At 45.0% G+C, this 27,672-nt stretch overlaps 2 protein-coding genes across 15 annotated transcripts in view; one reads left to right on the top strand and one right to left on the bottom strand.

Moving 5' to 3' along the window:
* Positions 1 to 27,672, top strand: part of ITGAE (integrin subunit alpha E) — a gene marked incomplete at its 5' end in the record, with an annotated part of 59,015 nt that overhangs the window by 19,662 nt on the left and 11,681 nt on the right. For 10 of the 14 annotated variants that reach the window (XR_014229983.1, XR_014229984.1, XM_082328435.1 and 7 more), the window contains 20 exons: positions 716 to 846; positions 1,375 to 1,515; positions 2,469 to 2,690; positions 3,110 to 3,240; positions 4,012 to 4,145; positions 4,261 to 4,409; positions 4,983 to 5,111; positions 6,506 to 6,576; positions 7,273 to 7,408; positions 7,701 to 7,802; positions 8,112 to 8,188; positions 9,130 to 9,207; positions 9,649 to 9,715; positions 9,803 to 9,910; positions 13,392 to 13,466; positions 13,551 to 13,652; positions 14,107 to 14,202; positions 14,791 to 14,901; positions 16,010 to 16,097; positions 17,591 to 17,757. Coding sequence is in view for 9 of the 14 variants with exons in the window: in XM_082328435.1 (XP_082184561.1) it covers positions 716 to 846; positions 1,375 to 1,515; positions 2,469 to 2,690; positions 3,110 to 3,240; positions 4,012 to 4,145; positions 4,261 to 4,409; positions 4,983 to 5,111; positions 6,506 to 6,576; positions 7,273 to 7,408; positions 7,701 to 7,802; positions 8,112 to 8,188; positions 9,130 to 9,207; positions 9,649 to 9,715; positions 9,803 to 9,910; positions 13,392 to 13,466; positions 13,551 to 13,652; positions 14,107 to 14,202; positions 14,791 to 14,901; positions 16,010 to 16,097; positions 17,591 to 17,757 (2,315 nt within the window). Of the gene's footprint in view, positions 1 to 715; positions 847 to 1,374; positions 1,516 to 2,468; positions 2,691 to 3,109; positions 3,241 to 4,011; positions 4,146 to 4,260; positions 4,410 to 4,982; positions 5,112 to 6,505; positions 6,577 to 7,272; positions 7,409 to 7,700; positions 7,803 to 8,111; positions 8,189 to 9,129; positions 9,208 to 9,648; positions 9,716 to 9,802; positions 9,911 to 13,391; positions 13,467 to 13,550; positions 13,653 to 14,106; positions 14,203 to 14,790; positions 14,902 to 16,009; positions 16,098 to 17,590; positions 17,758 to 17,917; positions 18,004 to 19,406; positions 19,575 to 24,156; positions 24,306 to 25,255; positions 25,338 to 27,672 lie in introns of those variants that run through there. The other 4 variants (XR_014229985.1, XR_014229987.1, XR_014229986.1 and 1 more) reach the window with 4 other exon arrangements.
* Positions 10,420 to 13,130, bottom strand: HASPIN (histone H3 associated protein kinase; the record flags this gene model as incomplete). The annotated part of the gene is made up of 1 exon (XM_082328441.1): positions 10,420 to 13,130. One exon carries the CDS (start codon positions 13,128 to 13,130, stop codon positions 10,575 to 10,577), a length of 2,556 nt encoding a protein of 851 aa, XP_082184567.1. The 3' UTR covers positions 10,420 to 10,574.

The following is a 27,672-nucleotide window of genomic DNA, read 5'->3' on the forward strand; positions in this document are numbered from 1 at the left end:
TTCTGAGCACAGATAAGGAGAAATATTTCACTTGTGAGTGTCTGGAGAAGAAATAGCTTGTGAATCAATACTGTTCTTGGCCTGGTGACAAATAAAGCCTTGCTTATTCACCCCAGTGCTTTGTGGCCTCATGAGCCCTGTATCGCCCGACCAGCCTTGGCTAGAAAGTCTTACCGGGTAATAGGAGGTGCTGGGGACTGTTTGTGTCAGGATAATCCTTCTCCCATTACCTCCCTGTTATAGGAGCCCCATAACAGATCTCTTTTTGCTTTCTATACAGAGTATAGTGTTGGGTTCACTTCTGTGAAGGGTGATAAACCTTCCAGCTTGCAGACTTAATAATTAAAAAAACCAAGTGTGTATGTTGGATAATCACTCAAGAACTGTGACAAATGCTAAGAAAAGTCATCAACAGTTTAAGTGTGTTTTTCAGAGCAATAATTTATTCAATTACCCAACAAGCTACTAAGAGAGGAAAACCTCAGCTTTGCTGGCTTTTCTCTCAGAAAAGTTACCTGCTATTTCCTAATCAATATTTTAGTGAGATGGTCTGTAATCAAAACCATGGGCCACAACTAGACATGGTGTGAACTCTTGGATCTCATTGAATATGTAGGTCCATGTCTCTCTCCAAACTCTGTGGGCTTTTTCCTCCAGGCATAGAGTATGGTACTGATAATGTGTGCTGTTTTTGCTCCTTGTGTGAGTGCACCAGGATACAGTGTGGCAGTGGTACACACAGAATATGGACCCTTGTACGTGGCTGGAGCTCCACGGCACAGCATGAGAGGGAAGGTGTTGGTGTTTCAGGACAACCGCTTAAAGCAAACCCTGCAAGGAGAACAGGTACTGTGCTTCACTCGCCCACGGCAGGCAGGTCAGTGGGGCTCAGGTGGGCTGCACGCATCTCGTTTGCTCCAACAGCAGCTGCATTTTCTCCTCCAGACACATTTAGACCCTTACGCAAGCATCCGATTTAGCCAGATGTGGATTACATAGTCTTTGTTCACTCCATAATGCTTTGGGAACACCAGAAGAAATCATGAAATTTGGAAAAAGACCAGGAAGGAATTTAGCTAAATAGGGTGTACTATATTTATGTTCTGTTCTCATGGCTCCTGGGGAAAGAAGTCATCAACTGTGGTATTTTTTTTCCTCTGTCAAACTGTTGAATAATGATTTTGTTACTGCTAAACTGGTTACAGAATCTGTCCCTAAGGATGGCTGTAATAAAATAAATAATAGGGAAATGATCCACATATAAGTAGATATGTGATGTTTTGTTCTAAAAATTGCTGCAAAGGACACTAATTCTACACAACTATATATAGAGAATTCCAGTGAAAGAGCTGCTTGTCTTTTTCTGGAGCACAGGTTGGATCTTATTTTGGCTCTGAGCTCTGCCCAGTTGATGTGAACCACGATGGGGTGACAGATCTTCTCCTTGTTGGAGCTCCATTTTATCACATTCGAGGGGAAGAAGGAAGGGTTTACGTCTATCGCCTGGAGACAGAGGTAAAAACACTGGTAGCGTAAACACTCCATGTTGGGGATTTTCCAACCATGCCTAAGTAGTGACAAATAAAACATTCCTCCTTTGTGCTCTCACTGAATGTGCTCTCCCTGTATGGTAGAGGACTGCAGGATGAAGCCAGCGCTTCTGTCTTAGTTGTTAGAATATAAAAGAGAAATAACTAAAGAAATAAAACCATTCTGCACCTAAGGTATACTCTTATCACAGTGTGATAAAATCATGTCTTTTGCCTGTACATAGGCAATTTGTTGGTGCAGACCTTGCTCTGCCAAGCAGTGTTCTTTGCAATGCTTGCAATAAACATGGTCATGGGTACCTGCTAAAACTTTGCTTCCTGGGACTTGTGGAAAACAAAATGTTTTGTGGGCCTAGCTACACAATATACAGGATATAAGTTCAATATACGGGATATAAGTTAATTGCATCATTTTGAATGAGAGGTGAACTTTAACAGCAGACCAGGAGAAAACCCTCTTTGGTGCACTGCTAAAATTTGCTCAGGGCACGTACATGATGGTTGGAAGCAGAAAACAGCAGTCCAGGCAGCTGTTAGAATTCAAATAACGTGCACCCTCTTGTGGCTTATTTCTGTAACAGGGTGGAGAAGGCGGGATGGTTTCTGTTGTGAAACAAGCTGGGGGTCAACTCAATCCGCTGTTGATTTAAGAAAAGACAGTGCTTCAGTGTGTCCGCTTGCATAGGGCTGTCCAGAGGCACTGCTTCTGGGGGAGAATTTGCATGCTCTCGATGCAGAAGGATCAAGCTTTTGTTCTGAGAGTCAGCTGGTATCTTGAACTTCTTATTACATTGTTTAGGGCTTTATTGTTCACCTTTAAGCATTTTAAGTGTGCAGTAAGCTAATTTTTTTTTTTCATGTAAGAGCTACTCATGCTACATTTGCTATAAAGGGATTTCCTTCTTGGATGTTTTTCAGACTGGTTTATTCACCATGAAAGGACACCTTAATGTGCAGGTGACCTCTCCTTTTGCAAGGTTTGGGTTTACAGTGGCCACCGTTGGAGACATCAATGGGGATGGATATGAGGATATTGCAGTTGGAGCCCCCCTTGAGGATCAGCTTTCACATAGTTCCTCTTTTGGCAGCATTTACATCTTTAATGGTGATAAAGACAAGATCAAGAGCTCTTTTTCTCAAGTACGTATCTTATTGGGAATTGCATCCACTACCCCTTGAGAGGGAAAAGCTTTGTGTTTTTGTAGCAAGAGGCTGGGAGGAAGGACTTCCACATTTCATTTGCATCGATGGGTGAGAAATTTGCAGATGTCAGATGGTTTATGTGACTCCACAGATTTCTGTAGCAGAGCTGCTCCTTAATTGTAATTATTCACCTGTCTGCTTGGGCAAGGGAGCAGGATTCAGGTGCTGCCTATAGAACAGCACAGCCTTTTGCAAGGCTGCCCATCCATTCCAGGAAGTTAAGAGTCGGTATTTTGCATCTCACGAGTGTTACAAAATCATCTTTACAGCAGCCTTGTGAAAAGAAGTATATTTTCCAAAGGGCAAGAGAGAGATCCTGACTTTTATTTGTTGATGTGTCCCCCCTCCTGTTTTAGAGAGTAAAAGCCTCTGAAATTTCTTCAGGACTCCAGTATTTTGGGCAATCCATTGACGGTGGCTTTGATTTCACTAATGATGGCCTCCGAGATATTACAGTAGGATCACTGGAGAACGTGGTTGTGCTCCGGTAGGTAATGAGTGCTACTTTTTAGTATGCTGGGGAAATGCTTCAAAGACAAATATAGAATGTGTGTTCTAAGCACTGTGTAATAATTCTATTTTTAATTCAGCATCAGAGGGACATTATAAAATATTTCCCAGTGCTAGAAATTGTATAAAATGTAAAACCTTTAGTTCAAGTTGCAAAGGCTTTGCCTTTTTATGTCTAAAGCTTTGAACAAGTATGAGATAGTGAACATGAACTGATTAACATAGATCTAGGTCTAAGAAGACCTTGATGTCTGCAATTCAGCACTGATAATGTAGGTCATTTAGACAAAAAAAAATTCTTGACAGATTGTACCTCATGTTCAATCGGGCATCTGGTAGCTGAGTGACCCATGGAGTTCACAAAGGCTAAGACATGGCAGACAGATTTGATTTTGTTCTTGCATTTTGTATTTGAAAACAAATTGTAGATAAAGAGAGAATTTGAACAGCTAGATAATGTGTTTATCTAATGGAAACATAAACACTGTGTTTAATTCTGAAACTCTAGCCATATTGGTGTATTTTGGCTGTCTGTTCCTTAAGACTCTTGGGATTTTGTATGTTCTGAACGTTCCCAGCAGAAACTGGAATTTCTGTAAATAGGCCAGCTTGGTCCAGGTGAAATACCATGGAAATACTGAGCCGTTCTTATTCTTGCTGCCAAGCTTTCTTAAAACATTTTTCCTGTAATGTTTCAGTTCAAGAATTTATATTTGATTCTGTTCCTTATCTGTTCTTCACTGACTAGCTCGAGGCCAGTTGTCCACTTTCTCACCAGCATGAGATTCAACCCTGAGAGAATTCTGATTTTCCAAAATAACAGCATTGTTACAGCAACACTATGTTTCGATACAATCTCAGCTTTACCCGTGTCTCAACAAGGTAATAAATGGGAATTGTGATCAGATTGAAATCTACAGTCCTACACTGTCCTCGGAAACTTGGCACCGAGGACAATTTCTGGTATGTCTAACAAAGGATTTTGAAAATCTTGCAGTGTTTTCACAGTTATACGTTCTCTACACGGTGGACTTAGATGTGAAAATGGCAAAGAGGAGAGTACAGTTTGAAGATCAGAACACCACAACAAGTGGAAAGCTGTTGGTCAGCAAGCACATGTGCTCTGAGCTGCAGCTTCACACGCTGGTAGGTGATGGTGGTCAGACTTCCTGTAGAAAGAAGGGTTAAGAGGAAAGGATTTTTTTAGCAGAATCTGTGTGATGATGACTCTTTCTTGAAATGCAAAAATACTACACCAGGGTGGAGTTTTCTCGGTGTTAGACTTGCTGAGCATGTTTTATAGCTGAGGCAGGAGATGTGTCATGTGCCGTTTTGATTTGCATTGCTATAAATCAAAGTTTCATCCTTGTGTGTGTGTGTGTAAAGTATTTATAATCCTAGAACTGTAGGAGAGACATGAAGCTTTACAGGATTAAAGCAAACACAAGGAAACTGTTTTTCACAATGCATAACTGAATCACCGAACACATTATCCAGGGGATGTCATGGGAGCCAAATGTATAAAATGATCCAAAAAAACATTTGAGGAGCTTGTGGTCCACTGGTGGCTATTAAACACAGTGGCCCAAAGAAAATGTCTGAGCCAGAAGGCCCCTAAATATGCCAGATAACAGAAGCTGGAACAGAGGTGACGTGTGAAGACTTTTGCATTTTAATGCCGAGATATTTTCTCAACTTCTTGTTCTTCCTTTCTTGTAGCCATGTGAATTTGACTGTTATTCCAGTGTTTTTCTGAGAGTTAAACACGAGCTCTATAAGAAAAATGACAACCTGGAATTCGCTGTTCCTGTGCTGGATAGATACAAGTCATCAGAAATGCATTTTCAGGTAATAAAACAAAACACTAGCAAAGAACTCTCTTTCCAGGATGCAAAGCTTTTACTATTAAAAAATAAATAAATTAAATTGTGGTTTTCTTAGCCTTTGCGTGTCATCTTCTGCCCTCTGCTCCCTTTCTAGTTATCAATACTGTATTCTGGGCAGACCTTAGGCCCAGGTTTCCCCAAACATATACTCGTATCTTGTTAAGAGAATCTCATCTCTAAGGTCCAACCTCAGATCTGCTGAAAAATTACTTTTCTTTTGACCATGACATTTCTCCTGTGCCTCTGTATAAAATGGGATTAGATGCTACCTGTGAAGGCGGCAGATAGTTTGTGTGTTTTGTGAAGTATTTGTCACATATTGAGCTCTCCATTGGAACTTATATTAAGACTTGTTATTTGAATGGTGTATTTGCTAGTAACAACTATACAATTTTCTAATGAAGTGATTTTAAAAATCATTAAAATTATGTATATATTTTTTAGTTTATTTTAGTTGTTTGTTTCAAATCGATACTTGGGAGGCTGCAAACTTCTAATAAACCTAAAGTTTGATATCCTGTCTCCTCTCTTGCAGTTTAGTAGTAGGATTCCTACAAGCTAATGTAGCTCTTTTTCACAGTTAGTCTGAAATCCAAATCACAGCTTCTGAAAAAAATCCACAAAGCTCTGTAAAGAGGCAGCTTTTTGCTACTTAATAGGAATCTTTACCACAATTCAATATTTAAGTAGCTGTCCATAAAGCATAGGACAGAGAAGTTAGGACAACATTTAGCACTGAGCAATAATGAACACTAATTACTATAGTTGCGGTACTCTTAGGGATTATGATGTTGATGGTACATTTATTTCCTAAGAATAATTAATGAGATTCTTGGGTGTTGGTCAGAATTGCTTAGTACTTATGCGCCCACCATCTAATTATTAATTATCATTGAACTTCTCCAGAAATATCATCCACAGACAGTAGATTTTTATTGGTGAATAAAATTATTGCTAAAGGAAGTAACCTTATCTCTACAAAATAGTATGCCTATAAGATGGCACAGCATATGAACATATTTATTCAAGAAAAACACAGCATCTCTGGAAAAGAAATTAATATTATTGCCCTGTGGCAATCCAGGAGTAAACAACTGGCATTTCTTTAACAAGACCTTGCCCCCAGTGAAGACTTTTCATGTTATTGCTAATAGACTTTCTCCTGGGAGTTGAATTACAAATCATCATCAATTTAGGACTGACTAGAGGGTCTTTTATTTCTAACTTCTCCTTAACTGAGGTCATGGGAATTTTGGTTTTCAGAGAATGTATGTGTATATGTAAAGATATTCTGAATCTGCTAACTTAGAAATATTAGGACTGTTAAAATCTGACTTGACCTGTGTTTGCTTTCAGTTGCCTTACAAGAAGGACTGCAACAACAAGACCATCTGCACTGCTCATTTAACTTTGACAAGTCAGATTCAGTGAGTCATAGTAGTTGTCTTATCCAGATTTTGCATTTAGCATTCGTATCAAATGTCATCTTTGTGCACAAGACGTTTTCTTCAAATTCTCTGACGAGATTTGCTGTCCTTTTGTTGACATGACTTTCCATTCAGTTCATCCCTTCCATAACATCACATTCATACGGTGCTGTAACTGTATGCCTCCCCGGGCATTGCGGGTCTGCTCTAGGAAATCTCAGAGGAAAGACCGAGGTTTAAACAACTATAGTCATCCTAAAATCACAATTCTGGCATTTAATTGTGAACATCTGATTTTGTTTTAGGCTGATGCACAGCATAGCACTACAGCAAAGAGTTGCTCAGTTTACATAGCCTTAGACAAAACGGCAGGCATCGCTTCATTGTAAAAAGCTACCCTGGAGATTCACTGAAAAGCTAATCAAGTGGAACAACGCTTAAAATCTATCTTGATGTAAAACAGAAATGATAAAATGTTACATAAAGTTTGGAGATGACTGCCTTCAATATTAAGAAGGAAGCATTTTCCTACACACCCTGAAGAATACTGAACGATTAATTGGGCTATTGCATTATCCTGTGTGTGAAGCATTTGGAGGGCGTAATGACTAGAACCAGAATGCTTCAGGCATCTTATTAAATAAGGACCCTTAGAAATTACATGTCACCCATCTCATTTTTTCTGTCTGCTTCTAGGAAGGAATTAGTGGTGGGCCACACCAAAGAAGTGACCATGAACGTTTCACTAACAAACAGTGGAGATGACTCGTACATGACAACTATGGTCTTGAACTATCCTAAAAACCTACATTTTAAGAAGGTGACTGTTGAGGTAAGAGTGTAGAACAACCCTTCAGCTAGCAGCAGACTGCTGAAAGAAAACCCAGCGCAGACTCCTATTAATTTACTACCTAAATAAATCTTGAAGTGAGGTCCAGGGAAGGGAAGGAGCATTTCAGTTGTTAGGACTAGAGCCTGAATACTGGATTTATCTGATTTAAGACTCCCAAGCTTTTATTGAGCTATTTGTACCTAATTCGTTTTATGGGAGCAGAGACAGACTGATTTGAATTTCCCAGTCTGTTTTTATTCAACATTAAAGAGTGATCCTGTTCTGTTGGCAGCCATCCTCTCCTGCTGTTCGCTGTGGCCAAGCAATACCATTAACTTCTGTAGTTTTATCCTGTAACTGCAGAATTGGGCATCCAGTATTCAAGACGACAACTGTAAGTAGAGATCATTATTTTCACTTTTTCCCTACCTCTAAATGATTTTTTAAGTACCTGCTCTTGCATCCTCTATCTCTACAATTAGGCCAGAGCCGCTGTTCTTTCTAATTCGGCTTATGGCTGGTATGCGTTTTCTCAAGGCAAGAGAAAATTTTCATGTTCCTGCACTTAATGTCTAATTTCTCCAGAAAGGAACGGTGAGCAGAAAATACATTACCCATCATGTTTTAGCAGTACTCTGGTGAGTTAAAGAGTATTTACAGGGTAATCGATATTTTGTTATGTCTTTCTCTTCCCTCAAAATAGGCAAATTTTTCAGTGATTTGGCAATTAGATGAAACCGTATTCCAAAATAAGTCTGCCATCACCATTAATATCACCAAGTAAGTATTGCTATTTTCACCACAAAATACACTGTGAACTAGAAAGGAAATATCAGAATTCCTACTTGGTGTCCATGCTATTTATCAGTCACTGGTTACACAAAACTATACTTGTTCTTTTCAGCCTTCTAAAGCATTTGGATCCATGTGAAAAATCTTTCTTTCCATTATGATAATTTTATCTTTGCTCATACTTCATTATTTCAGTAAAAAATGGAGCACCCTTTAAGGTCCTAATTTAAGTGTAGTACGTATTTAAAAGCTTGTGTTTTCTGAAATGGCAAACTGGGTTCTGGCATCCTCCTTCCTTAGCAGAGAGAACAGATGATTAAAATACATAATCCAGCTCTGTTCCAAGTAAAGCTTTCACTCCAAATGATTGGGTTGAGAACATATGGACAGGGCATTTTTCTTGATTAGGGGCTTTCTAATGGGGGGAAGTTACCGTTCAGATTCCTTTCTTGTCACGTTCCTCCCATTAAAATCTATGGGGCCGACTAGTACACAGCATTTTTTAAACAGAGAGCATCTTTAAAAAGGAAATCTCAGAGAACTCAACTCTGCCAGCTACATTTCCTTGCAAGCACAGTTTAAGGCAAAGGTTTCTATATGAATTTAATGTCCAGTTTTGCGAGGGGCAGAAGCTTTAAATTTTGATTAATTAAAGCAATATTACATATTTAGAAATTAGCACTGGTTTGCAGGGAAACATTTCAAGGCACTGGCAACTTTCAAAATCTGTAGCAATAAAAGGCTACTCCAACAGTGCTGTACCATGTCACCAAGCGACAAAGGCACCTCTCCTTTCATTAATTACTGCCACTCTGGTTCCATCCCTCTTGTACAGCCAATATCAGCAGTTCTCAAACCATAGAAATAAAGGACCAAGGCAGGCAGATAGTAATGTTGTTTCATCCATCCTTTTTTTTTTTTTTTTTAAGCATAAATGAAAACAGCACCATTCTGACTGAAGAACACGTCCTTGATGTCAGATATGCATTCACTGCAGTCCTTACCACGTAAGTTTTAAGAATATTAAATTATATTGCATTACTTTAGTCAATTAGAGGAAAAAAGATTGAGAGGATGCCTGGTAAGATTCCAATACAATTTCCGTCTTAATAATTTCAAGCCCTGCAGATTGTCAAGTCACTTTCTGTGGTACACTTCAGCAAAAGTAAAGAGTCTGGAAGACGGAACAATAAAACCGTACCATAGGCAGGGGGTACCTAGGGTCTCTAACCACTTAGCTTATGAAAAGTAGACTTCAAGATAGGTTCAAAGATGCATCTAGTTGATAGACTGCATATATAGCCAGACTGCATAGACAGCATTCCAGTTATAACAAATCTGATGATGCTACCTCTTAATTACTTAATGCATCTGGGTCACTGGATGTACTAATTTTTAATAATAATCTAATTCACTTTTCACTCAGTTTGATTTATCGTTCTCTTTAGACCAGTTTCGTTAATGTACGTGAATGTTAGCGAAGGACTTCTTGAAAACAAAGAATTCAAATTTAATGTAAGTATAGCTTCAAATTTAGGTCATCTGACCCATCTGCAATCAGGACTAAAGAACACTTATTACCTTGTGCATTTTCTTCTGTAGATAAATGGAGAAAATCACTTTAACGCTACCATCAAGTTACAGATTTGGGTTCCTATCAGTATACAAGGTCACAACATAATAACGGTGAAAAATGCATCAGGAACACAGGTACTTTTTTAAATTTTTTTCCTAATCCAATACCTCTTCACTGGTCCTTACAGCAGAAAAAAAAAAAAATCATATTATTGCAGATCAGAGTGTTTTTAAAACCTACACTACAGAAAATAGGTGTTGACATTTTGTGGCGTCATTCCAGGTACAAATTTTGCCAAACTGAACAAAAGTTCATTTTTAAAATTAAGTCAAAAGGTGGAGTTTTTCCCCTCTCTGTCCCCAACTGGGCTAAGAATACTTTGTCCTCACTGTCCAGATTTGTATTTCTTTTCTTTTTTCTTTAAAAAAAAAGAAGAATTTGTAAGAAAGACAATATAGTAAGAAAAAAACTTTTAGTAATCTAAGACTAAAAAGGTAAGAAAACTTCTGTGGAATTCAAAGCAGGCCAAAGAAATCTTTCCCCTCCCCTTCTCAAACATCAACTCTGTTCTCTCCCTGCCATCACCCCTCAAAAAAAGTACACATGGAAACATCTTAAAGCAGAAGACTTTTTATTTTCAGGTTTTTTTAGTCATTTTTGGTAGCGTATCATACACATTGGTAACCGATCATAACAGTTCTTCATTGTGCCGACATTTAAAGAGATCATACATAAAAAGCAGCAAAGGAGAAAGGCAGCATCAGTGACTTAGTTCTTGGAAATGTTGCACTCCCTTGCTCACTGGAAGAGGCTGCTGTTTTGTAAAACTTCATTAGCAGACTCGAAGGTCAGTACTTCTTTGTGGAACTTATTGAGCTCCTTCTTTATTTTCCTCATGGCAGCAGTTGATTCCTTCTTCTTGTAGCTCATGCCTTTCAGAAGTTTATCTGACAAGTAGTGCAGCCAGAGGACGTTGCTGTGTGGATTATAGTCAGTCCAGCTGTTGGAGTTCTCTGCTTTCATTTGCCTGTAGATATCAAACTGGTAGTCCCCTGTGCCTTGAAACAGTCCTTCATCAGTGGAAAGGTCACAAAACACAGTTAACCCGTCCTTCTCCAGCCGAGACAAGGTATAATCTATGATGTTGACGTGAAGCCCTGCTGTGGGGATTGTGTGTGTTGCCCCATTCAACACATAATTAAGCTCCTTTACATGCGTTTTCTTTACCAGCACGTTCCCCCAGTGCAAGTCTCTGTGCTCGAAGTGCAGTTCTTGTTCTGCCACAGCCAGGGAAGCTGTGACCTGGTGCAAAATGCTTTTTGCTGATGCCACTGAACTGAACCTGTTTCTCATATTCTCCAAGTCACTGCCTCCAAATTCAAACTCCAGAACCATGAAGAGCTGCTTGTCCCCAAAAAGGTCTGGCCGATCATTTTCTGATCCCGTTACTTTGTGGTATTTGTCCCAGGCTTCCAGGAGATACTTAGGATAGGCCCCTTGAACACAGTGCACAGAGTACAAGCTGATGAAGCCAACAGTCCTATTCGTGGACTCTTCAGACAGAAGACTGAGTTCTTTTGATATTATTATCTCAGGCAGAATCTCTCCAAAGCTCTTTTGAGCTTCACCATTTACTCTTTCAGTCCCCTCAATGGGAATTATTTTTAAGGCCACAGGTCCTCTCTCACTGTCAATCTGGAAGACCTCTCCGAACACCCCTTCTCCAATTTTCTTGCACTCTTTCATCTTATCTAAAGGAATACATTCCTCAAAAGCGATAGGCCCCTCCTGGCGGCATTCCCCAAACACCTTCTCTGCGTCTGTAAGCATTAGCTCCAGGACAGAACAGGAATCCCTGGGAGCCAGCAGGGCCATGGAGGAAGAAGACCAAGTGCAGTACTGATCCTTAGCAGCAGATAGGGTTGCTTGGAGCCTTGAAAGCTGGGACTTCACAGAAGGGGTACAAAGGATGCTGTTGCAGGAACTCTGTTCTGTGGTAACTTTCTTCTTCTTATGGAAGGACAAAGATGCTCGCACTCTACCCCAGGAATGGGAGCTATTGAGGAGCGAATAGTCATTGTCTCTTATATCTGCAGACATCTCCAAAACACCCTTCTTCTTTCCTTTTGGCCTCCTCTGTAGTCTGAAAAAGGAGTTATTAGGCTGCTGCTGTCTTTTATTTTTGCGCCTTGCTTGCCTCCCCCACCGGCTGGCACTGAAGCCACTGATGCAAGCTTTTCTACAGGTACTTCCCTCTCCAGAAACAACCTTGGTACTTCTATGTTTATTCTCCAAGATTCCTTGAAGGCCCAAAGGAAACACTGGCTGCTGGCAAGCAGGTTGAATATCTGCCTTTTTGTTGTATTTCATGCTCGTCAGCCATGCTGGCACTTCTTGAGGGTCTAAGACCACCACCGGCGTAAGCTGGTACTTCTTGGTTTTGCCTTGCTGACCATGCAAGCTTCCTATTGTTGAACCTCTCCTTAGACCATCACACGGTTCATTGGAAGTGGCACCGTCATACGGTGCGGGGTGCCGTGGCTCGCCATTAACAGGAGGCAGCACTGCCTGAGGAGCGGCTGTGGCTTTCTGTGGGGTCAAGGGAGCTTGTGCCAGGCAGCGTCCCGGCACCGACGCCCTCAGAACCCTGCCGGACTTCTGCAAGGCCGAGGTGGGCTCACCGCTCCTCTCCGTGCCCCCGGGACAGGGCCGCCCGGCCCCCTCTTCCCTCGCACCGTCAGCCCCCGGCAAGGGCGGGAGCCGCTCCGGCTCTCCCGCAGATGACTCCAGCGAGCTGAGGGCGCTGCCGGCCGAGGCGGTCCGCTGCCTCCGCGGCGGGGAGTAGAGCTCCAGGCTGCCGTCCAGCCCCGAGCCGCTCTCCACGGTGGTGCTGAACAGGACGAGGGAGCTGAGCTTGGCCGGCGGGGCCTGGCGGCGGCGCGGCCGGCGGCGCGGGGGCGACCACTGCGGGGTGCTGCACAGGAGGGGGCGGCGGGCGGCGCCCCGCGGCAGCGGGGACGGGGAGGGCGAGGCGGGGGAGGCGGGGACCGCCGGCCCCGGCGGACGGTTCTCCTTCTCGGCGGGGCCGCCGCCGCGGCGGGTCCGCAGGCGCCGGGCGGGGCGCTTACCCAGCGGCTGTCGGCGGCGCTTGCCGGGCGGGGAGAAATCGGGGTCGTCCGAGGGGGCGGAGAGGGCGCTGGAGCCGGCCGAGGTGGCGCTGGAGCCGGCCGAGGTGGAGCTGAAGAACCGCTTGCGGTCCTGGGGCGGCGAAATCCATCGGGGGTGCGGCGGCAGCAGGCGGAGGCGCCCGCCGCGCCGCGAGTAGGTGCGGAGCAGGCGCGGCTGGAGCGACATCGCGGCGGCGGCGGCCCCGGGCCGGGCCCTGCCTGACGGGGAGCCGCGGCGCCCGCCCGCCTCCGTTCAAACGGGGTATCGCGAGAGCGGGCGGGGCGAGAACGGGAGCGGGGGCGCCCCGCCCCCGGCGCACAGGCCCCGCCCCGGGCTCGCCAGGCCCCGCCCCCGGCGCGCAGGTCCCGCCCCCGGCGCCCAGGCCCCGCCCCCGCGCGGGTTGGGCCCGCGGCCACGTGTAATTTCGCTGTAAACGTGCAATTTCAGGAGGCGACGGAGTGCGAGGTCAGCGATGAGCTGGTGCCGGGTCCCGGGCGGTACGCCGGCGGCACAGAACCAGAGGTGAGCGCTGCTGGCACCGGCGGCGGGGACGAACCCACGGGCACCGGTGACAGCCGGCGACTGAGCCGCTCCCTTGCATTTCAGGGCATTCGGGACGTCCGGTATCAGTGCGTGCACTGCTCTATCCAAACCGACGGAGACAACATCACCGTGGCAGCAGAATTGTCTTTAAAAAACTCGCACCAGGTATACGCAAAAGACGACGCTCCTCTGCCTTCGCTAAAGCCTGTTACCTGCTAGAGGTTCAGGGTCAGGGTTTCTTCCGCATCGCAGCAGAGATGTTGCTCTTCCACATGCGATGCTATTTTCTGACCCTGCAGAGCAAGAGGTATGTTTTATTCATGGCAGTGTTTCCCAGGAGGCACTCAGCACTTAGAAGAGGTGCTGCGGTCGTCTTCCTTCCTTCAAAAATTGCTCCTGGTGAAATGACTCTTCCAGTTCTGCAAGTTTTCATCGCTCCAGACAATTTCTCATGAGCAACAGTTACACATAAGGTTATATACATAAGATACAGCTTGGTGGCAGCACTGTACGGGATGGTTCTTGCAGTCTGAATAAGGATTTGCTGTTGCAACACGTTTTTCTGAAAAGACTGAAAAGCAACTGATATTTTGTTTTCCTTTTATTTCTTTTTCCATAGTTCTTAAAAAGCAGAACTGTTCTGCTGGTCCCTGGAAAAATCACCTTCAACAGAGAACTCTATCTGGGCCTGAAAGAAGAGAATCATAACGCTGAGGTATCAGAGCATCATGTAGGCAGCTTGGGCTTCTCTTGGGGCAGGAACAAGTGAGAAATCCAGATATTGTTGCCAAATCTAGAGAACTGATCAAGTTCCCAGAGTTAAATCCTGGGCCTTTTGAAGCAAACGTCTGTTCTGCCATTGAATTTAGTGAAATCAGGTTTCGACTATAGGATAAAAGCAGAGGGAGGATATTTGCTAGTGTACATCAGAAGAGCTTTAAGTGTTCTGTATTGAACGCTGTGTATCATCTGTGGCTACCACAGAGACCTCCTGTCCTCTCAGGAATTTCAATGTGAATATTCCTTCTCTTTCCCTAGTGAAGACATGCTCTATAGCCTGAAAGATTGTCACTGGTGACTATTGTAATCACGGTAAACTCCTAAAGAAGACTCAGTAAATTTAACTCCCTTGACTAGGCTGGCAATACAAAAAATGATTTCATGTTGTATTGCAGAGTACCTGCATTGTGAGTTTGATGGTGCATCTAGCATAGTTTAAAGGTTGAATGCTAGCTCAAACTATATAGCTTTCTCAATTAAAAGCTAACCAGGAAAAAAATAACTGGCCTTGATTCTGTTCCAGATTACTCTTGTCTTCCTGAAAGATGAAGTGTTTGATGCCTTGCCTGTTATCATAGGAAGCTGTGTTGGTGGACTTGCCTTGCTGGCGTTCATTATTCTGCTCCTCTGGAAAGTGGGTATCGTTAATGCACACGCAACAAAATAGAAATCTTTTTCTTAGATGTTTTAACATATTTTAAGATTTCTATAAGTATGAAGGCAATTTTTTTTTCAAATGCACACTGAAGGACATCTGCCGCTTATTGTAAAACCTCAGTCTTAGATTTTGAGCTCTTATGGGCATTGCACTGTTTCAATGTGCTTTGCAGAATATTTTAACATTATGAAATGTTTATAGATGTTCTGAAAAATTTTGAACAATGTAGGTTTTCAGGCTTACAGCTCTGTCAGAAGTCATACTTTATTGCATCCTGCATTCACTCATTCACTTATTGCAATTCTGAGAAGGAAAAGCTTTTAAAATTGTTTTAAGAAAAAGCAAAAATTAATGCATACAAAAAGATTTAATAAGCTCTTTTAATTTTTTCCCCAGTGTGGCTTTTTCAAAAGAAACTATAAAACTATGATGGAGCAAGAAGATACTTCCTGAAGACTAAACTGGCCAAAGCAGAAAGCTCTGTATTATTTCGCCGGCTTTTTGGAAATAACAGAGTCAAAAGTCTGGCTAAGACGCCAAACAATTCCTATTCCCTGGTAGAGCTACGGCACTCTGGATCTTGGGACTCTCCCAAATTGCTGTTTTGACCACAGGGGCCTAGCTGTTTTGGGCAATCCAGATGCCTGCTTGTTTAATTTGAACTGACTGTTCATCATAGAGGGACAGCCTGGTATTGATAAACTAGACTCCCCGTGAGAAATTTTGCTGTAATGTAGATATGCTAGGAAAATTCATCTTGGAGCCGGTTAGGTTTATGTATTGGATTGCAGTCTTAATTGCTGTGATGCTGAGTGGTTTTTAAATTGATTTTAGTACTGAGTAGCTTCAGAATAGATTGAAATAGAAATGAATTAGGGGAAGCTTCCCATCCTGCTATTGCTAATGAAAATGGAGAGACAAGCATTTTGCATATATACTTATATATGTATATATATACAAATCTGTGAATTTTAATACAGTAACATATGTCCCTTGATGTCTCTGGTTTTGGAATCAGAAGCGTGTGTATGTGGCAATTAGTTTTTTGTACCTCACAATCTTATTTCTGATTTTTCATTTTCAGTTGCTTTCAAATCCTGATTTGGTCACAAATAAAAACTTACATCATGGACCTCATTGCCAGTTCAGACAGGCTCCTGCTGTATCAGGAGGTATTTCCCCAGGTTAGCATGGTTCACCACCCCTCTTCCAAAGCAGCTGTGTTTGAATCGAGGGCAGAGCCAAGCAGTGAGCCGCAGCGTCGACCACAGCAGCGTTGCCATTCACCCTGCTGGATGTGGGACAGAAAGTGGGGTGAATCATGAGTAACCTCAGTTTATCAGCTGCAGATTATCAGTAATTGCTATTTATAGGCTTTGGGGAAAGAAGGTACCTAGCCAAACCCTGTGGCTGGCTTTTGCCAGTACCAGGTGTTTTCTTTCCTGAGCAATTAAATGATCTCAGGACCTCTCAGGTGCTTGCTGTTTTTTCAAGAAGGACGAGTACAGATACTTGGTACTGTTCCTCTCTTTGGCTTTCTCTGTCCGTAATTGCGTAGTTGGTTTGTTTTTGTCATGTTTGGCTAACCATAAACCCCACAAATCTAATGTGTGTTTACACACACCAGTAGATCAAAAATAGATATTCATTCAGACCTTCAGAAGGCAAAACAGTTCCTGTCTCCTTTGGCTTAACCAATATTGCCTGATGGAAAACTAAAGTTAACAAGGAAACTGTGGTCTCCATTGAAGTTTCCTTGTAAAATTCCTGTCTGGAAACCAGGTACTGCTATTAATACATCTCTTCAAGGCTATTACAGAGATCACCTTCATGACGGGATGGGCATCCTGCAGGCTGTACAACCCCGGGTGCATCCTAGCTCTAAATTTGGCTGCCAAACAGCTGGAAATTAAAGGTGCTAAGCACACTGGCCTACCTGCTTAGGACAAAAGCAAGAGGTACCACAGAAGGATATTGTTCGAGGAATATAGGGCCCTTGTGTGACTTTCAACAGTACGAGAGGTGCAGAAATCGTGCGCTGTCATCCAGCTCAGTCAGCAGCTGCAGCCATTCTTCTGGCTTGAATTTCTTTTTCTCTTGCCCCTGGCTGGTTGTAGAGTTCCTTGAAGCTGCATACAGAGAGTGAGTCACTCCAAACCTGCTTACAAGTGCCAGGGACTGAGGAAATGAGACTTCCTAGGTGCGAGCTCAGAAGGGAGATTATTGCCTGAACCAAAGAACCACCTGTGTCAGGTTTTTTGTCATAACAGCTCTGTCCTGTTTGGAAAGAAATGTGCTTTGTCTGGTCTGAATGGCTTTATTGTCACCCCCTTTGTGTAAATCCTTTTTTATAGTGTTTTTAATTGCATCTTCTTTGAAAATAAATTCTTGCAAGAGAAGTCGGACTCTGTATTGCACTTGTTGGCTGAAAGTGGTTTGAGCATTTTGCTGTACCCTTTCCCAGGCAGCATAGCAGGTTTCTATGCTATGCTCCTTTGGAGCAGCTGTGCACAGTAGCAACTGAGGTGGTGGCTTTATAAGGAAGACACGGTTTCAAATGCTCCTTTTTTATTCATGTATTCATTTATTTTTAAGTTTCGGGGCATGTTGGCTTTTCTTAGGGGAGGGAAATGTGTTGTCTGCTTTTTTCCACTGCTCTAGACAGATCTTGTACTGAGTGACGCGTGGTGCGGACAACTGTCAGCGAAAGGCCGCAGTATACCAGCAGTTGTGGTCGTGCTGCCCGCCCTCCCTCCCAGACCGTCTCCCTTTCACGCTGAAGCCCTGCCTGTCCTGAAGCACCTGGAGATCTCTACAGTCAGGCCATACTTGGTAAGCCTGGGCACAGAAAAGCTCTTTGTAGTTTTTTGATTACTTTCCTCAGGGAAGGAGTGTTAATTGTAGAAGCTGTGCTAAGAATAAGAAGTTGCAAGGAGAGTTTCCTCGTTCAGCCAATCTTGTTACTCTCCCTCTTTCTCTCCTTTTTTTCTAGTTTCTTCTCTGAATTAAGTTTCCCTCATTACTTGGATCCCTTTTGTTGTCCCTTATGGCTCTCAAGGAGGTCAGCTCTTGCAGTGGGTAATGCTATTTTCCTTTTTAGATGTTTTTTCTTAAATGCATTACAGGATTCTGTGACTTGTAATTTCCGATGAGTGCTATCTGACCATTTAATTCTTTGCAATTGCTATAGTAGATGCCAAACACATTTGCAGTAATTGGATGGCACTTAAGGGATTAGCCAAGACTGCCAAGACTCACAGTCATCCAAACCACAGCTGAGTTTTTGTGCTGTTTCCATGGAAGCCTTGCTGTGTCTGCTTCTAAATTTATTTGCAATCTGCATTTTGAATAAAATCCCCTGTGCAAAAGCCTTGTCAACATTTGTGGCCTTGCTGTGTGGCCCTGACTTTAGTGCACTCTGGCAGTGGCACAGTTACGCCATCTCCCTGAATGGCAGATTTGCAAATGACTTGTTTGGAGTCATTAAACACCTGACCCCAGCCAGGCTCACGCGTTAGCAGGCTGTTTGGGGTCCGGGTGTCGTGGGCAGAGAAGCTGCTGCAGGTATCCTAGAGGCCTCTGAGCTGTAAGGGTCGTTCATGATCTTTATGCATCCCGCAAAGGTGGCGGAGTGTCTGCAGACTCACAGCTGCTTGGGGTGGGAGGGTCTCTCTGCTCTTCAGTAGGAAATAGAGGCTCGTATGGATCATGTCCTAAACTTTTCCGTTTGGGTCTGTGCTCCCAACGCTGCTCGTTAGGCTGGAGGGACTTGTTACTCTACCTTTGTCCTCCTCTGTTGGGGAGAGACAACTCTCAGTGCTGCTGGTAGCCCAGGAGAGCAAGAGCAGATGCTTGTTCTCTACCCATTGACTGGTGCTGGTCACCCGTCCCCATCCGCTGTCTTAGCTCCGAGCCCTGGCTTGGCTCCATCGCTCCAGGTTTGGATATTAGCTTCTGGTAGGTGAGCTCGGCCTGATAGATTGTGGCTATTTTTGCGGTGATCTGACCAAGGAGTAGGAGGTGTGAAGGTGGGTGGTGACTGATAAGAGCTGATGTATCTGAGATAGCTTTTTGATTGTATCCTTGAAGGGGAGGACAGGATGCATTTTGCAATGCTATTTTAATCAGGGGTGATACCAGCTGCTTATGTCTTTCTCGTATGCCAGGGAGATTCGCAAGCCTTTGGTTATAATTCCCTCAGCGTGTTCAGAAGCCGACAGGTTCACGTATTGAACTGGGGGGAGCGTGGTGGCCTGGTGGTTAGCAGGAGTAAGCGAAGTGCAAGTCTGCTGCTCAGGAAAGCTTATCAGGAAAAGGGCATAAGTAGTTCTTCATTATTAAGTGCTGGTTGCTGACGTAGGAGCATCAGATAGGAGCCATGAAGTGCTTTGCTGGGCTTGAGTGTCTGTTGGGGCAGCTTTATTTGGAGACTAATTGGATTGCAGCTCAAAAGAGAAATTTCCTGTCTCTTATTATAACAGGATGAACGAGCCGGAACGGAGCAGCGCTGCTACAAGCAGGTTGCTCTGACTCTCTGCCAGCTCGGCTAACCTGGCTCCAGTACGTCTGTGCAGCACCGCTGGGACACGTCAGCCTCTCGCTGGTGGTAACTGGCTTAGAGCATCACCGGCCTGCGGAGCTAAGGCAAGGTCAGGGGCCAGGCTGAGGGTCTTGCTCATGAAACCTTTTCCCCTGGGGGTCAAGTCTGAGTAGCACACGTGTTTTTGTACGGCTGGAAAGAGTTACCAGTTGGTAATTCTGGGGAGGAAAGGGTGGAGGCCCCTCCGCCCCCAAACGGGTGGAGGCCTCAGTCTAGGCTTTCTAGCTGTTTATGTGATGAAGGTGAAGGAAGGGGATGAAGGTGTCTCCTCAGCACTTGCAGCAAGGTAAGCTCTGATAGAGCTATCAAGCTAGGAATAGTTTCCTATCTTTCCAGGTCAGGAATGACACACGTTGGCAAAGAAGTAAAAAAGTGATCTGCCAGGCATATTCAAGAGCAGGGTTTCACCTTTAAGTCGGTGGTTAATGTGAATACACATTTTATTAAACCTGTTCAGCTTTCAGGCCTTTGATTTAACATTCTCCTCTTATTCCCCAATAATGCTTTTATTGGCTGACTTTAGAAGGTGAAAACATTGCAATACAGCACTGCGTAATGCTGCTGTTCCAGCTATCATCACGCTCGATCTCCTAGCAATGTTTTATGTGCATTTTTATTTAATTTCTGTTATCTGACTCAGTGCCAGCTCTCTCACAGGACAGGCATGATGGGTTAGTTTCATTAGGTGTGCAGTATTTTTCTTCCCTCTCTTCGGTCCTCTTCCTCAAGCACTTTCAATTCTTGGGTTGGGAGAGGGGAGTGGATAAACACTCCGGCTAATGATAACAAGACCTCCTGCACACAGTATAGGAGGTTCATAACTTGGGGAAGCAACCTGGAATGCATTTAAAGGCTGAAAATGGCTCTACTGGAAATGATGAGCTGAATCAAAGACAGAATGTATTCTGGAACTTCAGCACGCTTCCGTTTCTCACTCCTACAGACAGGTTTGGACGTTCCTGTGGATAATGACAGAAAGATTCTTTCCACAGATTCCCTTTCTAGGCAAAAAAAATCTGAATGTTTTTCTCATAGCTCCTGAAAGAAAGATTTCCTTTTCCATTGTGTCTGGGTGTGCAGGGGTGCTAGTTAGGAGGACAAATACTGAGGCTGATTCTTGTCAATTTTTCATTGGCAAGTAGCAACCTACTTCTTATTTACACTGCAAAGTCACAGCGAGGATTAAGAGGGATGCCGAACGGACCGTTTCTCACTGCAGGCTGCACACGCATTTCTTTGTTCTTGCATCCAAACCCATCATCTTCGGAAAGCAGCTTATGCTTGATGTTGCTGATTTCATGGTGTTTCCATGTGCATGAGCTGTGGTTTAAAAGCAACTTCCTCTTTCAACCTGTTCAACTCTTCCCCTTGGGTTTTCTTTTAGATAACCTGCAAGCGTGATACTGTGAGAAAAAAGCACTAAGGGGGACAGCTGATCTCTGCCTTTTCCACTGTTCATTTCCTTGCCAAAATAGTTTATCTCCTATTTACATCCTCTGCTCCTTGTCTCTTTTCTATTTCAGTAGCTGGTCTGGCGCCTGTTTCTAAAGGATGATGGATCTGCATCACTCAGGCATTTGCTGCAGGAGCATTTCCAGTGCTTCAGAAATGTCTCAGCATCTTATGAGTCATGCATTCGGGAGCCAGTGTTTTCTGTTGCACTTGATAGCTCCGTAAAGGGCGGAGTGGGGATCACTGAGGGAATCAGTGCCTGGGGGTGATCGTTTGGAGCTGGAAGCGAACAAAAACGGGCACCTCCAGCGTCACTCGTGAGTCAGGCCTGTACTGGCCAGGGCTGTCTGCCATCGCCTGGGAAACATGCGGTCTCTTTTGGGTGCGATTTAAAGATGTTATTTGGCTAAACTTGAAATGTTTCTACGCTACAATGCCGTAGAGAGACAGATGTGACCTCGCTGTGCTTCAAATGCCATTGTGTCAGAGCAGGGGTCTAAAGTTTAATTTCCACAGTCCCTTTACGTGGCATTTACGGGCTCGTGACTGGGCTGAGTTCAGCTCTGGGGCAGCTGAACACCGAGGAGCTACTGACAGGCGGAGAGAAATGTAGGTGAGGAGCAGTCTGGGCAGACAGGGCTGTGTATCCTGTGACTGCGTGTGAGTAATGAGAAAGCAATTACCGAGAGCAGTATGAGGAGTTACGTATAGGTGTAACATGTCAGGAATAAAAAAAAGAGAGTGAGAAAGGGAGCATTTCGGTACGGAGAAGAAATCCTCCCTGTGAGAATTTTCAGACTGAGCAAATAGCCCTCATGGGAAGGGAGCAGAACTGTTTTTTTCCATGGGAAATTCAAAATGTTGGACTCAAGAAGAGAGATATCTTGCAGAAGAGATCCATCCTCAGTCCCTTGAGAAGGACTAAGAGAAACTACTGGGTTTTTGTCTCTAACGGATGATGATGAGATTTTGTTAGGTTATTTACTCCCTCCTGCCCCCAGGAATGAAACTGCTTATGTTTGAACAACCCAGAGATACTTTGAGAAAAACACCGGTAATCTTGGTGTGCGGGCAAGGAAAAAAAAAAAAAATTGTGAAAACTGGAGGTGCTAAGAGCAATACCTGCAAGAGCATGCCAAAAAGCACTGTTGTCAGCACAAATCTAGCCTGTGCTGAGCAGTATTCAGAATAGTCTGAGGAACATTTGATAGAAACTGAAGCTTTTTATTCAAAAACAACTATTGCAACCGTGCTTCTACTTGATGGCTCTAAAAACCAAGGAAAGTATCAGTTTTACATCCTCTTTTTTTTTTTTTTAGTGATCAAATCTCGTTTACACCTTCAGGTCACACCTATTACAGGAACACTTCTCACTCTTACGTAAAATTTTTTCTAACCTGTGTGAATCCTTTCTCGCATTAATTGATCAGGAAAATAATTGCAAAAACTCATAGCAGACCTATGTCTGTGCCAGTAAGTAAAACTGGGCCAGGAGGCAAGACACTATTTAACTGCTAGCAAGTTTCCTGGTCTGGTTTTAGCCTGTGCAGTCACCCAGACAGATGAGGAAGATGGGGATGGAGGGAGGGGGTCTCTAGACACCACCAAGGGCCGACTTGGCTCCGCTGATACTTCGTCTGTCCGTGAACTTGGGTGTCCTTAGTGCAGCAGGAGCAATGGCGGAGGTGGTCCTGAGCCATGGGATATACTCTCTGCTCAGTCCTGTCCCTGGAGCAGTTCCAGCAGGGCCAGGGCAAGCAGATGGTGTTCGTGTGGGACCAGACCCATGATCAGAAACGATGCTCGGCTGTCACCCAGCGGCTTGCGCTTGCAGTGTCTCATCTAGGAGCAGACCGGGCGGAAGATCAGGTGGTGGATCCTTTAGGATGCTCCTGTCTCCATACAGCTCTGGTTCCTGGAGCTGGGTCAGTCTCCCTCTGCCCAGCTCCAGCTTGGTCTGGGTCTGGGCAGTGGCAAGGGAAGATAGGCTGAGCCTACCTTTCTTCCTTACTCATTTCTGGCCTCATGGACCACTGTGGTCTCCTTCCTCTCTACAGAAGTGTGTTTTCTTGGAGGGTTTTGACTCCTTTGTTTATGATCTGTTTTAAGAGTTTTTATTTGTGCTTCAGGCTTTCACACAGAGGATCTTTAAGACTGGAACTAGTGCTAATCTGGTCTGTAGGCATCTGATAAGGAGAGGTGGATACAATGGCCAAATATCATTTGAGGAAGACGGAAACCATGAGTAGCAGCTGCTTCAGTGAGAAAGAGGGCTCCCGGAGGGGCCCGGGGAGCAGCCAACATGTTTTGTGAGATTAAGTGGGGTTGCCCATGTGGGGTGTGCAGATAGGGAAAGGAGGGGACATGGGTAGTGGGAGCAGTGAGCAAGACCAGCCCTTTGCTTGTGCTGAGGCTGAAGGGCGGCTGCAGAGTTTGAGAGCGGGTTTGGGGCTAACCCCGAGCCAGAGGAGCGAGCAGGGGGGTGCATGGGAGCGGGGGGCTCACTCCCTCGGCAGCCTGCCCCTCACCCCGGGAGCCCCTTGTGAAAGAGCCACGTGCTGAAGCCATCGCCCGCCGTGGGGCTGGGGCTGGGGACCGCAGCAGCCGCTGGGTTAAAAGGAGGCCACGGACACATTTCTGTTCTAGTTTTGCAGTTGCTGGAGAAAGCTTTCTTTCGCTTTGCAGAAGGAAACTCTAGGGATGGCTGTGGGATGAGGGACAAAATTGAGGTATTTTGAGGATAGTGTTTTGTTCATCATTACACTGTTTGTGATTCTCTTGTGATTTGGAGCAGCCTCGTCACATATTCATTAAAAATCTGATCCATCTGTTTAAATTTGATAGGGAATTTAAGGAGGATGAAGGATAAAATTTTCATAAAACCCAAGGTCTTGAGAATGATTCTCCCTGGGAAGAGAAGTTGGGCAGGGCAGAGGTGTGTGTGCTGGGGCAGGCCACCTCGCTGCACCGCCTGCTGCCTCCATAGCGTGACCCGCTCTCTTGACCTGTGTTCAGGCGTGTTTCACGGTTGCATACTGTTTAATCTCAAGAGCCTTCCTGGTCCTGACAAAGCCCCATGAGCTAATTGGGTGCTCAGGTGTAAGCTAATTGGGTGCTCATGCGTGAGCACAGTAAACCCTGCACTGTGTACCTGATACACCCCCTCGTGTCTCTGACAGACGCTCTAATAGATTCAGCCTATGAGCAGCCCCATCCCAGAAGACCCCCGTGGGAGACATCTCCCGTCGGTGCACAGGTACGGGATCCCTCCAGAAAAGGCACGCTCCAGTTCGGATCCCAGCTTGCTGCTGGATCTCCTCTTGGTGAGGTACGTTATTTCTTTTAGCCAGGCTGCTGGAAGCTCCCGGCTTACTTCATTTTCCACCTCGGAGCTCGTTCTGTTCCCTCCTTAGCCAGGAGACAGCGTCCGCCCTTCTTGGTTTAAGTAATGATCAGTTCGTGTCCTTGCACATGCAATTGCCTCTCTTTGTTAGACTGGGAGTCATTTCTTGCACTACCGGCTGGTAAACAACTCTTATCTCAGTGAGGGTTAAACTGTTACTTTCCCTTTGGTATTTCATCGGATGGTATGTTCTATATCTATATGTGCCTAGCTCAGCACTCGCTGTGCATTTTAGTGAGATGTAATGGTGATCGATCCCTTGCCTGTATGCAGAATTTATTTATTAGTTCCTTAAGTTGTTGGGTTTTTTTGGTGGGAAGATGTAGTAACCGGACAGGTATTTTGGATAACTGGTAAGGACCCAAGTTCTCCTTCCTCATGCAAATGCTCAAGAAATGAAAAATTTAACCAGGTGCTTTGCCATCATGTAAAGGCTGAAGGAAGGCTTTAATACCTAACAGCGAGAGACTGTAGCTCTGTCGCCTTGGATGCTGTAACATGGCTTCATGTTGTAACATGTTTTATTATAAATATTTTGTGACTGTTGGGGAGAGAATGAAGCTTGGGGGCAAAACTGAGGCGGGGGCTTCCCCAGAGGATGAATTAGCTGGAAAGCAGCTAAGGAAGGATCTCGTGTTAGTGCAGCTGCCGGTTACCGACCCGAGAGCTGCTGCCGGCGAGCAGCTGACAGGAGGGAGGAGATCAGCCTCTCGCTCTGAAGGGGTTGGTGTGTCAGGTTTCCATGCAGAGCACGTGTGGATAATGCGAGCTGCAAACGCTGCTGCCTGCTTCAGCCACCGGTACAGAGCGAGCCGGGAGCATGGGGCAGGTGGCTTGGAAGGGTTTATTTCTATCACTCTTTGATTATAAAACAGAGAAATACGTCATTGCGAAGAACAAGAAGGTGGGGATTCTCTATCGAGTGGTGCAGCTCTCCATCCTGGCTTACCTGGTGGGGTAAGAATCACCCTGCATTTCACATACTGCTGCGCTTGTGTTTGCTTGCTGTGTTGTGATGAAGATTAATGTAGGATACTCTGCATACAGTGACAGCGTGCTATGCCTTATGATTTTAATGCAGATAGTTAAGCTTGTTTATACAGCTGGATTTTGTAACATCTGATAGATTATATCTGATTTTTCACCTGCTAGGGATTGCTAGATTCAGCTCTGCCTTCCAGATTAACGTTGGGTTAAAAATAGATCAAAAGGCACTATGGCTTTGTACTGCATTATTTACGCCTTTATTTCTGTATTCGGTGGGAATGGTGCCAAACCTTAACACCTGACTCATTAGAAACAATAGCATTTATGGCCACGGTTGCTGAGCCTTGGGACAAACCTGGCTTGTCTGCACGGCTGCATGACACGTTCAAGTCTAAATGGGAGGGAAGCAAGCACAAAGTGGCAGTTTTCTTTGCTGGAGTGGGCTGCAGCAGCCAGGATTGTGGAGGCTGAGGCAGCGTGAATGTCAGCTGCCTTGCATTTATTTCAGAGCAGGGCGAGTGGGCGTGGAGATAGCTGGAGCACCTAGCTAGAAAGGCCCAGTTCTGCAAGAGGCTGGTCACGCTGACCTGTAACAAACAGCAATGCTCCTTGCAGTTTGCAGGTCAGGCCTGGAATTATCCAGCCTATGTGATGCCCGTGCCATTGCTTCCTGAGTTTCTGGGGCTTTGGAGGATGCGATTCGTAAATCTTTACCCTCACTGTCTGTGCTTCTGAGTCCCTTCACCTTTCTCACACCTCGTGTTTTCACTGCTCCAATATAGCAGTCATTTTTACAGCTGGGTTTATTTATAGAAATGTGTACGATTCCAGAGCCTGCTTTAGTGAGCAGGGCAGAGATGAAGTCTCAGCAGTCTGGCATGTATTAGCTGCTAAAGGAGGAATCCTGTAGATAGCGTTGCTGAGGACACATCCTCCGTCCAAGAGGGATATAGCATGACCAGTGAGCACGAGTGTTCAGAGACTGGGCCATACTGGCTGTTTTCTTCCCTAGGCATCTATTGCCTTCTGCAAACCTTTGGCAGGTCACTGATGGTGACTGCTTTGTGGCTGAGGGCTTTCGGTTTATCGCGGAGGTGGTTAGCGTTAGCCTGATGTCTGCTTGATCACATACCCCTATCTGTTCAGAGGCTGCCTCGGGGGTTGTGATCGTCAAACCCCTCTGGATCGTATCTTGCACGTAGCTGCCATTTCCTCCCTGAGTCGCTGCGGAAAATGTAAGGGGCTGCTTCCGAGCCCTCCTGGGAGAGAAAACCAGTGTTCTGGCAAAAAGAGGGAAGTAGGAAACTTCACAGGGGTGGCAAATGTTATTATTCAGGTTTGTCACAAGTAGCAGGTGAAGGGCAGCACATGTCAGTGCTGCTCAGCCGCAGAAACGGCTGCTTTCGCTTTCTGTGTGCAGCGGTGCGCTCCCGGCCGGTGCACTGCGAAGGGGAGCTGTGCCAGCAAACGCAGCCTGCGGCCCTCCCCCAGAGCCTGCCCCGGCACCCTTGGCTTCTTCAGCGGTCTGGGCGATTTTTGTTGTCTCGGCAGGTGACTTTGGCAGTATTGTGGGGAAGCTGGAAGCATTTCATTTAAGCCAGAGAGGTTTTCACCCAGCTCTTGCTGCTTCCAGTGGGGAGAAGCAAGCAAAGCTTTTCTCTGGGCTGCTTAGCGAGGCAGCGGCTCTTGCAGGTGTGCAGCGAGAAGCCTGAAGCCCAGCACAGAGGCCAGGGCGCACTCAGGTTGTTACCATCGCACTGGCTTACAAAAGATCCTGTATCCAGCTGAGAATATTCCCTACGGGTTTCTGTTAGTAATATTCAGCTCGCCTGCAGGAGTTGCACCTCCCCAGCCATGGTCTGTTGCTGGACTGGTAGCCTAATGGCAGGCTGCTAAAATGGGAGCGAGTCATGTATTTGTGAAACCAACCACACTCTTCATTGCAACTTGCAAAAGCTTTTATTATTTTTCATCTTGAGGAAAACAGAGCCCTGCCTTCCCCTCTATCCATTGACATTGCTGAGCGTAGCACAGGACAGGGAGGCAGGAGGCTTGGGTTTTTACCCCATGACCAGTCTTTACACCTTTCGCTGCGTGTGAGGTCTTCGTCCTGACTCTTCCTCCAGCGCTGCAGATAAGCACAGCTTGTGTCAAAGAGTTTATTCAAAATTTGTAGTAGTAGTTGCAGAGGGTTTGGTGTCACTGGCATGTTTTGATTTGCCCTTGAACGGTGTTTGGTGTTGGTGTAAATCTTCTCTGGCTAACTTGTTCCCAACCCCACTTGCTAATGCCGCTGCCTGCTGTG

This window comes from Platalea leucorodia, assembly GCF_965183815.1.
Source record: "Platalea leucorodia genome assembly, chromosome: 16".
NCBI lineage: Eukaryota > Metazoa > Chordata > Aves > Pelecaniformes > Threskiornithidae > Platalea > Platalea leucorodia.